The 13,102-nt window shown below is 43.1% G+C and overlaps 1 protein-coding gene across 1 annotated transcript in view; it reads right to left on the reverse strand.

Annotated features, from left to right (window-relative positions):
- The window catches only part of WDFY2 (WD repeat and FYVE domain containing 2), a 176,797-nt gene extending 168,012 nt beyond the window's left edge, over nucleotides 1-8,785 (reverse strand). The window contains exon 1 of the mRNA XM_011939056.1: nucleotides 8,154-8,785. Coding sequence (XP_011794446.1) covers nucleotides 8,154-8,761 — 608 coding nt within the window. The 5' untranslated portion in view covers nucleotides 8,762-8,785. The remainder of the gene's footprint in view (nucleotides 1-8,153) is intronic.
- Nucleotides 8,786-13,102: the final 4,317 nt, after the last annotated feature.

Consider the following 13,102-nt stretch of genomic DNA (forward strand, 5'->3'; position numbering starts at 1 on the left):
TTTAAGTGAGGGCAAGAACATAAAAGTGTGTTACAATCATATTTTTGAAAACTGCATTAGAAAAACTGCTAGAAAGAAATATATGAAATACTAACAGCCATTGTGCTAAGGGGTTTATGAGCAGTAATTCTTTATTGTGGTTATCATCTTTTATTTATTTATTTGTTGTAGAGACAGGATCTTGCTATCTTGTTCAGGCTGGTCTTGAACTCCTGGCCTCAAGCCAGTGCTCCCACCTCAGCCTCCCAAAGTGCTGAGATTATAGGCATGAATCACCATGTCTGGCCTATTATCTTTATTTAAAATGTAAACACACTCCAGAGTGATTATTATGATAATTATTTAAAATTTAAGTTGATCCTTAGAAATTGGAGAAGAGATAATAATTTCATAACCAAAGGAAAATACATAAAATCTCTAAATAGTTCTGTATCATAAGTAGATCTGCCCAGCTAAAAAGAAAAGCATAGTCACACAGAGAAGTCAGCAACTGACATTTATTATTTATTTATTTTTATTTTATTTATTTTTGTTTTTTTGTTGTTGTTGTTTTGTTTTTGTTTTTTTTTTTTGGAGATGGAGTCTCCCTCTGTTGCCCAGGCTGGAGTGCAGTGGTACAATCTCAGCTCACTGCAACTTCCGCTTCCCAGGTTCAAGCGATTCTCCTGCCTTAGACCCCCGAGTAGCTGGGATTACAGGTGCCCACCACCATACCCAGCTAATTTTTGTATTTTTAGTAGAGACAGGGTTTCGCTATGTTGGCCAGGCTGGTCTCGAACTCCTGACCTTAGGTGATCCACCCATCTCAACTTCCCAAAGTGCTGGGATTACCGGCGTGAGCCACCCCACCCGGCGACATTCATAATTTAGATGTGATGCATCATTTCTGAGTCCTAACTCAGTAATAAATTAACATATGACAGGAAGCCAAAATGAAGACACTCAAACAATAGCAAATGCTCAATTTGGTACATTCCTACTTTTTTTCTGAACCCTCTCTGGCTTTGGGCTAAAAGGCTTTAGAACAGTTATCTCTTGATTTGAAGGCTTCCAGTCAGTCTGGGTCAAATCTATAATGTCAGCGGGAATTTCAGAAAAGCAGGCCAGGCCAGAGGTGGGGTAGGCTAGTAGGGTTTAGGTCCCCAAGTCGAATTACATTTCTATCTTCTAGAAAACCGAAACTACATAACGGGAGAAAAAGAAGGTACGAAACATTACCAGTTCTTCTAAAGCTCTGTAGTAACTCAAACTGTTGTTCACAACCCTTTAGTGAGTCACGAAATTGAAAGGGTCACAACTAGGATCTTATAAGGGCTGCAACAGAACAGAAAATGGTGTGCATGTCACATTAAGAGGATACCATTTCATAAAACCTTTGTTTCTGTCATATGTGTGTATATGTGTGAGAAAGTATGTCAGCGTAGCGATGCTAACTATATTTTTTACTATGATTTGTGGTCAAAAAAGTTTCCAAAGCATTCATCTAGATAACCCAGGCCCTGACTTGGGTGCTAGAAAACCACCCAGAGATAAATTGTTCGAAACTAAAGGACTCCTCTAGAAGTAGGAATGTAGTGAGTCCAGTTCAACTGGGTGTTAGGCACTAACACAAAACAAATACTTCTTAATATTTCATCCAGGAATAAATAACCGCTGCCAACCAAAGGCTCCAGAAAGCATCGTTTTATGGTTGCACCATGAGGTGCTGACAGTTTCACACAAGTATGCTGCTTTTTCCCTAATATGTGCTTTCCTCCACTTGAGATTTTAGGATGATATGGTTGCGGAGACTACTTATCTAGTCACTACAGAAGCACATCACAGTACCAGAGTCATAGCTAGGAAATCTAATCCCCTCCTTTGCCAGATGGACAAACTGAGGCTTAGAGTGATGAAATGCCCCAGGAAATGCCAAGGTCAATGCAGACCAGAGCTGAGATCAGACTCCCAGTCCCAGTTCTTTTCCGAGAATCCTTAAATTAAAGGCACAGGAGAGCATAAAGCCGCACTCCCTGCCAAGAGACAAGTAGATAACATTTTCTTTTCTTTTTCGGTCTTACTGGTTAGTTTATTATACTTCTCAATTAATTTTTACTAAGGACTAAATAAAATATGTGGATGAAGAGGCCCCCGTCCTCAAATTTAAAAAAATTTTTTAAAGAGTTAATAAGAGTGCTTGCTGAAGTTGCACAAGGGGAGGTTTTTTGTTTGTTTGTTTGTTTTTGTTTGTTTCTCTGTCAGGGAATTTCTAGGTTAATTGTAACACTCTCCTTGGGAGACCTACTCATATAAAAATAAAGCAGTGTGATCTCTTTTTGAATTCTTTCTATTCTGACAATAGTTGAGAAGAAAAGCTTGGTAAGGTGGTCATTCTCTTCTCAGATGAGTATATCCTGTACACAATTTAGTTTAGTGTTACAGATATCAACAAATCACCAACTGCAGTAGTCTTAAATCACAATCTACTTATTGATTTCTAAATGCCACAAAGTGTTGTAATTTCCCCCAAACTGATATTTTTAATGACATGAATATGATTCTCCATGCTTTCTCAAAGCCAAATGCAAAGTGAAAACAGACAGCCAGAGAAAGACGCTACGCAAGTAAAAACTCACATTTCCTTTTCTAAAGTTTCGATTTTGTTTGTTTGGAAAAGGCCATCTCTCTAAAGTTTCTTCTAGCTACTTAAATCCTATGATTTTTTACCTATATTTCTTCTTCAAAGTAAGATTAGTAACACTTGAGGTGTAAGACAGATGGTCAGGATTTCATGATTTAAAAATCACTCATTTTAAGAGTGTTGGAATTGCCACCCTAACTTTCCCATAGTGTTGCAATATCTGGATGAATATATACTGATTAAGATCTGTGAGGTCCTGGACAGACTCTGGTTTGATAATATAAAAACAGGAAATTCAGAACTGTCAGGAGCTCTGGGATCACTCGAAGCTAATCCTACTCTAGTAAGCCTCCTCAAATAAGCTTTCCCATAGTGATCTTTCCTTAAAACGTCAGTCTGTTTCTGACCTTTAGAGACACAGAGGCAGCCTGTTTCCAGAAAGATTTGCTAGCATGAAGAGTGCTTCATGTTTTGAATTCGGAGTAAAGGTCTAATTTTCCACAATTATACAGGACAAGTTCCCTCTTTGGGACCTTGAAATCCACAATTATTACCACCAAGTGACGAGTCTCAAGTGCGCAGTGGAAAGTGTATTAATTTTATGCTATTAGAGACTTCACACACTCAAAAATTAGTTTAGATGGGTTCTAATTTTGCTGACTTCAGAGCCCTCACTCCCTCACTCTGAAGAGTCCTCAACTTTCAGAACTGTGCTTGGCACTGTAAAACTTTGATTTGCATTTCTTATGAAAATTGTGCAAATGTTGTAAAATACATGGTACATAAAACTCTACCAGGAGCTCAACTGAACTGCACCAAGGTCTAATTATCAAACTAATGGTTGAAGCAGAGAACTGAGATAGTGCAATTTCATAATAAAAAGAATTAATGGTAAATGAACCAATACTATGAGGATACATAAGATGAAATAAAATTTTAACGTTTTTTTTCAGGAAATAGTCAAGTAGTCATGGCCACTTCGAATCACAGTAATTTAGAGTTGGAAAAAAAAAGCCCTTGAAGTAGAAAAAAATCCAACCCCCTTGTTCCAGCCCATTCCCACTCCCATCCCATATTGTATTGTTGGTCACCCCAGCGTTAAAGCAAGCTGCTAAACTTCTCTCAGGCTTAAATACCTTTGCTGACAGAATCGCACAACATCCTCAGGTCCATTTCAATTCAAAAAGGTGATCACCAGTCATTGCTTAATTCATTCAAGGAACATATAATGCCTATCTCCTTTGTGCTAGGCATTGGGGGTCAGATTTCTTTATATTGGGATAAAAATCTCACCCCCCTCTTAACAATTGTTTGTGCTCTGCCCTCAGGACTTAGAGAGAACACAGCTAACTATGTTGTATAAATTGGTACTGAATAAAGTCATAATATAAAAAGGCAGTTCCCCATATCGCCCTCGCCAGTACCCTTCTTCTCTATAGTTCTCTCTCCTACAGCCTCCTTCTCCACACCCTACCACCAACACAGGCCTTTTTATCCAGAAAAAGAACCCTGAAATCTTTCACCCAACGGGTTCAGTACTTTTTGCTATCAGAGTCACTCTTCCTGCAGGCACTAATTTCCAGATTCCTCAAAATGTGAGGACACTGAGTGCTGAGTTCTGAACTCAAGCCAATTGGCTCCGTTGTCTACCCTTAATCAGGATATTCTAGTGCTTCTTAATGAATGGGAGTTTTCTTGCCTCCTCTATCTAAAATGCCCTTTCCTCCACAGGAAAGGCTTTTTCACAAGAACTCCTACTCACCCTGCAAGACCCATCTGTAGAAGAGATTGTTGGTGTTCTCTAACCACAAGCAGGAGGTTCATTGGCAACCCCAGAGGACAATGTTTGTACCTGTAGTTAACTCCTAGAGAGGGAATGATTTCCTATAATTGCCTAATAGAAACTACCTAGTTACTGAAAATCTCTGTATGAATGCTAAGATTACTGACTTGTGTTGATATGCTTATAAAGAACTTACGAAGATACAAAGATCTACATGGGACTGGGTCCCACCAGGAGAGAGGTCCCTCCTGGATTTCATCACTTGAAAAGGCTGCCACCAAACAAAGGAGCCCCTGCTAAGCTGTAGACTAAACGTAAGTCTTGACCAAAACAGAGTGGAGATATCTGAAAGGAAGCTCCTAGGCAGGGAATGCTAAAATGGCATTCACTCAGAAAAGACTGTCCAAAAAGAAGCGCGGAAATGAGGTATCCAAAGTGTCAAAGTTTGGTATGCCCTTTGGGTATATAACCCAACTACAACTAAGGCAAAGATAAACTCAGACAAGGGTGGGGAGTTCCTGAAACAGGCTCTGTACTATGGTAGCACCAGAAATCTATATTTGTAAATCAGATTGTATTTATATTTCTTCTATTCCTTTATATTTCCTCCATTGATACTGAGTAAAGTTCAAGGCTGTTTGAACTCAGGTAAAAGGAACTTGAAGGCAAGAGTTTTTATCCACTCTTGGGCTTGAAGACATGAGTATTATCAGGCCACTATTGAGGGCAGTTTGAGTGAAAGAATCCCCCAAAGGGAGGTAAAATTTAGGGGACAACATGGATCGTGGAATCCAGCCATTCTTCTCCATCTGCAAATTCTCTTTCCAATACTAAATCTTGGAAGTAGTAGTTTTGTTTTTATTAAGCAATGTTCTTCTAAAATTCCTCCACTAAATTGTGAGCATCTTGAAAGGATCTTATCATTTTCATCATTACCATGTACGCATGTGACTGGAACACAGTAAGTACTCAAATGTTTGTTGACAGAATAAATGAAGCAATTCATGGACTTTCGGCATTTCGAAGCACTCTAAAGTCCACCTCGTCCAGTACTTTTCCTACAAGTGTGTATTTGTCCACGTAAGGCTTTCATAGGTCATCATATCATTAATTCAACAAATATCAACTAAAAGCCTACAATAGTTAAGATGCTGTGCTTTCTGGAACTGCAACAAAACACATCAGTCACTGATACAACAAAAGTGTATTAAGGACCTATTGCATGCCAGGTACCATGTCAGGCCCTAATGATGATACAATGAATAAGACACACAAAGCTCCTTAGGGAACTCACAGACAAGAAAACAAAACGGACATGAAGCATATACTGTATAACACTGTTTAAAATGGAAAATGTTATGTTTTCAAAGGCACACATAAAGGCAATGAAAACGTCAAAGGTCAAAAAGATAAACCAGGGTTTCCTAAGAATTTATGGAACACTGCCATTCAGGTATGGGACATTACTTGCGGCTTTAACCTTAGAGTTCAGGAATGGACATTACTAGTTTCTAGCCAAAGCAGTGAATGGTAATGGCTTTGTAGGTTGTGATGAAAATCAATATTCCATTTTCATATATTTAGCATTATATCAAGTGACATTAACATTGAATTCTGGAAAGCAAGAAGATAGATCAATTCTAATGAAAACCATAACCAAAACTGAGCTCTAAATAACAAAGTCATGTTCACGTTTGAGTACATGACCCAAAGAAGCAGACTTGTCAACTTGAATAACAAAAAATGTATATTAATAATAATTCCAGACTTATGGCTAAACCTTATTTAACAGTAACTCCACGACAAAATAATTTCTGTTATTTACACTGTAAACTAGGAAAGTGAAAATTAGGCTAAGATATAGCTAAACATTGCATTTCTTTCATCCTATAATAAAATTAAATTTATTCTTCAGTTTCATTCATATACACTACTTCAGCGTCTCCAAACACTTGAAAATATACCCCAGTAAAGCTGTTTCCTTCAAGGTAAATGTGGTGAAATGGGAATCAGAAGTATCAATACTATAATAACACCTTAATATTAAAGGAGCTTAGGCTGGTCTGAAGGTAGTTTTATTATCTCAATTGTTCACAGTCAGTTACAGATTGAACTCCTTGTTCTACTCTTCTCCCTTTCTCACTACCATACTTGACTAGTCTTAAAAAAGTAAATAAATAAAATATTAAAGGAGCTTAGGTTTAACTACCTTTCTCCTTTTCTTGATTCCATGAACTTGCATATGAATTTTCCACAGCAGTTAGAAATTGATCAGTTCCATCTCCAGTAGTTACAGACTGGGAAAGTGACATCTACGAATATATTCCTTCAATATATTTTATGGAATATATCCCATAAAAACAATACTGTGACAAAGAATTTCTAGGTCCAGAAGCAGTCTTTTTAATAAAATTTTGCCTTTATGGAAAAAAATCAAACTTTCTCGTAAGGCTTCTCTGTGAATTTCAAAAGGGTCCTACATCCATGTACTCCATTTCAGTCACGAATTTCTTCTGTTCATTGCAGAATGCTTGCTGGTGTATGTTTACAATGTTTTCCATTGGATCTGCATTGGAAATTAATCAGGCGCCATTTGTATCGAGCATGATGTACACAAGAACATGTCATTAATATACTTATCCTAATTACACTGAATAATCTAAGACATGAACAAACCTATCAAGCTCAGTTTTTGAGGCCACACACTATGCAAAGTGTTGAAACGACTATAAAGACAGCAATGAGCACTTTGTTGCTTAGCCTCTCAATTTTGAGAGTCACCAAGAAAGAACACTTTACCTCTGCATGATTTGAACTTATATTAAGAAAACCTACTTACTGTAAAACCCCTGTGTTATGTACCTCTACAGTGTTCTTTTTTAAGAATGCGTATATGGATTTTAGCAAAGAAATAATTCCAGATAAATTATCATAACACTATCTTCAAGCAACATTCCTCTAGAAATTAGCTTCATCAGGTTTATTTCTGCAATTATTAAAGGACACTCGGTTAAAGGGAAAACGCAAAATAGGGAGAATATGTGAAGGCAGAACAACTAGTTCCACTTCTGCAAATTAAGCAAAATTAAGTAAAAATAAAGGAAACAGGCAAAGGGAAGGAACTTAAGAGCTATTTGCAGCAGTGATCCGTTACAAGTTCTACGTGCTTCTCCTTGAGTTCCAAGAGATAAGGAGGGGAAAGGAGAGAAGGCACCACGCAGAAGCCTAAACTTACTTTTGGTACAACTTAGAATATTCATTGAATTCAGCCTAAGATGTCTGGGCTATCTGGATTCGGTGGGAATGTCTGGGAGAAGGGAGTGGCATTTGCTTTCTCAGTTTGAAACCCTGGGAGCTGTAGCAGAGAGTACCCCAAACCCCTTGGTTATCTTGCAGAGGAGGCTCAGGGCGTCGTTTCCCAAGCACACACCTGCAGGGCCGGGCGGCTTCTCCCTCTTTCCCTCCTGCCCTCAGGGATGGACCAAAGTCCCGCCGGCGCACCGTTACCCCGAGGGCCACCCGGCTCCCGCAGGGGTGAAGCCGGAGCGCACGCCGCCGTCCCAGCTCCCGGAGCCACGCAGCGGAGGCGGCGCGCAGCTGGACACCGGCACCGCCAAGAGGCGCATTACAGTAAAACTTGGTGGAGCAAGTCTACACTCGCGCCGACGCGGAGGCACAGCCCCTGATGCGGGCTCGGGGACCGTCGGCCCGTCCCGCCCCTCCTCGCGGCAGAAGGGCAGCAGTCCATACCTGTCCTCCGAGACGCTGATGACGCCGTCCTCTTTGGGCACGATCACGGCCATATTCACCACTTCCTGGGACCCTTCCATCCGCTGCAGCAGGATCGGCTTGCGGGTCAGAGGCTTGGGCTGGATCTCCGCCGCCATCGGAGGAGGGGGCGCGCCTGGGACGCCGCCGCCAACCGCGCCGCGGGGCTGGGCTGAGGAGACTGCTGGGGCACGGACACAGGTTGAGACAGAGACTCTGGCTGGCCGGAGCGGAACGCCGGAAACCGGCGAGCATAGCCTGGCCGCCTCTCTCGGGAACGACTCCGCGCTCCCTACTTCAGGCACCAAAACCGCCACGACCGGGATGCAAGCCGGCGCCACTACCAGAGGAGGGGGCGGAGAGCCGGAGGGGCGGAGCCTTGTGGGCGGGGCCTGCCGCGAGGGGGGGTGGCCGCTGGTGGGCGCGAGGGCGGGTCCACTTCCGGGAGGGTGGTGAAGGAGGAGGGGAAACCTGGAGCAGGAGGCGGGGCTCTGGTGTCCCAACGCGCGTGCGTCAGTCCCCCTCGCCCATTTTTTTCCCCCCCCTCCCCTCCGCGACTCCCTGGGCGCTGCAGCACCACTAGGACGCATGCGCTTTCCGTTCCCCGCGGTCTTCTCTCTGCCTCCCACACCCAAGGTTTAGTCCCCTCCCTCTTTAACCTCCCGTGAACGAGCGTATACACACCCCTGGGGACGCGCTTGCCGGAGGCCACGCCCCTTCGAAATTCCCTGAAAAGAGGGCGGAGGTGGGGCGGGGAAAGGAGCGCCTTAGCAAGACCGGAAAGAGAAGAGGCCTGCAGGAAGGAAAGAAGCCCAGTTAGTTGGGACGTGACTGAGCATGCGCGCGGGGTACCTGGCCTAGCGGTCTTAACAATGAAGCGCGGCGGGAGGCCGCTTGCGGCTCCCAACACGCACCAGGCCCAAGCTGCCGGATGGCACCCAGTGGCCTCCTGGGAGTCGTAGTTTCTTGGAGCCTCCGCCCCCTTGTCCTGGAATGACCTGTCGCCCACTTCGCTGCGCTGTGGGCCTGGGGAGCTCAGCGGCCTCCAGGGCCATTGGCCAAGTCAGGACCCGGACTTGCCTCTATGGGAACTGAGGAGCAGCCCCTGGCTGAGCAGGACGTCACCACTCCTAGGATCAGGCTGATGCTCGGAATAGTGGCACGGAAGGGACATGGAAAGGAGAGAATCTTTCATACAGACATCTTCAAGGGAGCTCAGAGATCATCTGTGGTGTCTATCCCCTCGTTTTCTTAGATGGCTAAATTACTCAGCCAAGGTTACTTTAGTGTAAAGTTAGGGCTAAACAACCTCCCCTTCCTTCCGGACTTGAACCCAGTCCCCTAGTGCTGGCTTCTTTCCATTTCCCCAGTAATCCAGCCTTTTTAGCTTGCTCCGAACACAATGGACAGAGTTACTGTAGTTACTGAATGAATGTTAGGTGCCTACCACAAGGCCTGGCATGTGGGGTTGATCGTGAAGACTAAGCTCCGATTTTTTGTCTTGTCCAAATTCCTGTCTAAGAGGTCTGGGGAGTCATGGCCTACAAAAACCATAAATTCTCATCAGATGGGTTTTGACCGTGTATATCATGACTTACTTTCCAATCTGACTCTGGCATAACAAGGAAGAAAATCAAAATGTTTTACCCCAAATGATATTTCATTGCCATACCTTAAAATTGCCCTGCAAAGTCTCTTGTGGGAAAAATCCACGTTCTATATCCCCTTTCCCCTTTGTTTTCCTTCCTTCCCACACCCGGGAGATAACCAACTAAGAACCAGGCACCCTTTTAGATCTGGTAAGGAACATTTTACAACCTGCTCTCTCTAAACGCTGCTATCTAAAAGATTCCTCTGCAAATAAAACTTGGTCCACAATCCTTTACCTTAACCTGAACATTCCTTTCCATTGATCCCAGGTTTTCAGATAAACTCAACCAATTGTCAACCAAAAGATGTTTAAATGTACCTATAGCCTTGAAGCCCCCGCATTAAGTTGTCCCGCTTTTCTGAACCAAACCAATGTATTTCTTAAATGTATTTGACTGATGTTTCATGCGTTCTTAAAACATAAAAAACTAAGCTGTACCCCGACCACCTTGGGCACATGCTCTCAGGACCTCCTAAGGGCTGTGTCACGGGCCGTGGTCACTCATATTTGGCTCAGAATAAATCTCTTAAAATATTTTACAAAGTTTAACTCTTTTCATCAATAGTCATTATGTGATAACCTCCACTGAGCAATCCCAGAATTAAGTTAGCTAAAGAGTAGTCATGGTCTATGTGGTGTGATTGAGTTGCAGGGCTCTGGAAGCGAGAGAGAAATAATGCCATAGCTAGGAAAAGAAAGGGACAGGACTTGTGGAAATGCATTTCTAAGGTAGGTGTTTGACAGCTTAAGGATCTCACAGGTCACTAGAGACATAAGAGAACAGATGCAAAGAACCTGTCTCAAAGCCCACAGGGCATCTCTTTACCACTTTCTGTTTTGCAGAAATTCTGTAAGAACCTTGAAATAGGCTTGAGGTATTTTCCAGCTGTAGGACCTACTGCAGGCATTTCACTTCTCTGAGTCTCAGGTTCCACATCTATTTAAATAGGGCATAACACCTACATCGGGTAGTTCTGGTGGCAATTACAGTTATGACCCAGATACCTTCCCCTATCCCCTTAAAGTTACAAAGGAGGTGGCACCTGCTGCCCCCACCCCAGGCTTTATGGGAATTAGAACCTGAATAGCATCACCATAACCCTGAGTCTGACCCTCAATTCCAAAGAGCCAGAATCTCTATCTTGTCATTCACTCAAGAAATATTTAATAACTACTAGTGATAGGCAGGGAGAACACAGATTTGAATGCAAACCTCTCAATTCTCAAGAATCTCACAGATCATTAGAGACAGATAAGAGAACGGGTCATGACAGGGAAGTGATGATGGCAAGAGTTATAATAGGGGACTCAGGAAGATACCTAACAGGACCTGCAGTGGAGAGGGTTGGGCAGGAAAAGCTGCATAGAGGAGTCTTGAAGGGTGAGCAGATGTAGTCTGGTTACATGAGCTCAAAGAATATTTGGGAGAGGGGTGAGTAAAGTGGGGGCAGTCCTCGCATGCTTGTTAGGGAAGTGAAAGGCTTATGAAGAGAGAGGTGAAGGTGAAGACATCAGAGGAGCTGAGTATGGACCATGGCCTGACGCACCTTGTTCTTGGTTGGAAGGGATGCACCCTGGGCACCTGCCACATCATCTTTAGGTGGGATGGGTACTCAAACTATCAATTACTATCAATGTGGCAGCTGCTACAATGGAAGTGCTATGAAGTTCAGTGAGAACTGGAGACCCTCACCTGTGTCTGGCTGTTAAATCAGGGAAAGTTTTCTGGAGCAGAAACAGCTCATCTTGAGTTTGGAACTAGTAAATCCAGACAGAGGAAACAGCATGTGCAAGAGGTGAGAAGTTGGGAGAATTGCGTCGTCTCTTCTGGGAACCTCTAGTAGCTGGAGGGCAAAGTTTGAGGAGGGAGGAAAGTCAAGATATTGGACTGGAAATATGGACAGGTGTGGACAAGCTCCTTGTTTAGGAACTTGAGTTTTAACCTTTATGTGATGGAGAACTATTGTGTCCTCAGAGCACGTCTCTGCTGTGACCAGCACAAGTTCAAGCTCCTGTAATAATACAAGAGACATTTGCTGCTCTTGGAGGTCATCACTGGAAGGGGAAAAGGAAGAGAGCTAGTGACTGTAGAAATTCACTGTGAGCCACATACTCCAGCACTCTATCCTCATAATTGTGTAATTACAATTGTATTATAATTGTCAGAACACTTGGTTGCAGGTAACAAAAACACAACTGGCCGAAAACTGAAAGGCATAGGTTATTGTTGGCTTATGCCATAGAAAGTCAGAGAGGCAAAGTGCCTTTCTTGCAGTCACACAGTTATAACAGATGACAGCGGCTACATACACCCAAGTCTGCCTGTCTCCTTCGCTTCCAGGTTCATTTATTCAAATATTCCCACCCCATTGATTCTTTGGCTTCCTAGGAGACTTCTGATTCACTGACCATTGCACTTTTTCACTGTCCAATGTAGTCATAAGATTACATGTTATTATATGTAATAAGCTAAAACCAGTGCCTGCCACCCAGTAACCCCCTGTAGGGTTTGCCATTATATTATTATTATCCATTATCCCCTTCATGTTCTCACTTCCCTCCTTTCACTACTTAATTCCCATTGCCCATTATCCTAGCAGTCTCTTGCAAACACCCATAGCATCCTTGCATCTCTTGCATACTTGGCAGGCAAAACCCCAATCCTGACCAATCCAACTTTTCACTTGCTTCATATCTGCTTTGAATTTGGCAGGAGAACATTGCACAAACATTCTGATTGGTCTCACTCTAGACTCACAACTCTAGGTCTCTGGTAATTCTCTTATCTCTCTTTAATTAGAAAGTTGGCCAGGCGCGATGGCTCATGCCTGTAATCCCAGCACTTTGGGAGGCCAAGGCAGGCAGATCACTTGAGGTTAGGAGTTTGAGACCAGCCTGGCCAACATGGTGAAACCTCATCTCGACTAAAAATACAAAAATTAGCTGGGTGTGATGGTACATGCCTGTAATCCCAGCTACTTGGGAGGCTGAGGCAGGAGAATTGCTTGAACCCAGGAGGCAGAGGTTGCAGTGAACTGAGATCACACCACTGCACTCCAGCCTGGGTGACAGAGCAAGACTCCATGAGAAAGAAAGAAAGATAGAGAGAGATGCGGGGGAGGGGAGGGGAAGAGGAGGGGAGGGAAGGGAGAAAGGAGGAAGAAGCAATCAGAAGCTGTCTCATCTTCATGTCATCAGATCTATCAACCTGCCTGCAATCTGTACCCATATTCTTCCATACTCTCTGCCTTTCTTCTGTAACAATGGAAAAAGAGTCTGC

The sequence above is a fragment of the Colobus angolensis genome, unplaced genomic scaffold, assembly GCF_000951035.1.
Source record: "Colobus angolensis palliatus isolate OR3802 unplaced genomic scaffold, Cang.pa_1.0 Scaffold101, whole genome shotgun sequence".
Taxonomy (NCBI): Eukaryota; Metazoa; Chordata; class Mammalia; order Primates; family Cercopithecidae; genus Colobus; species Colobus angolensis.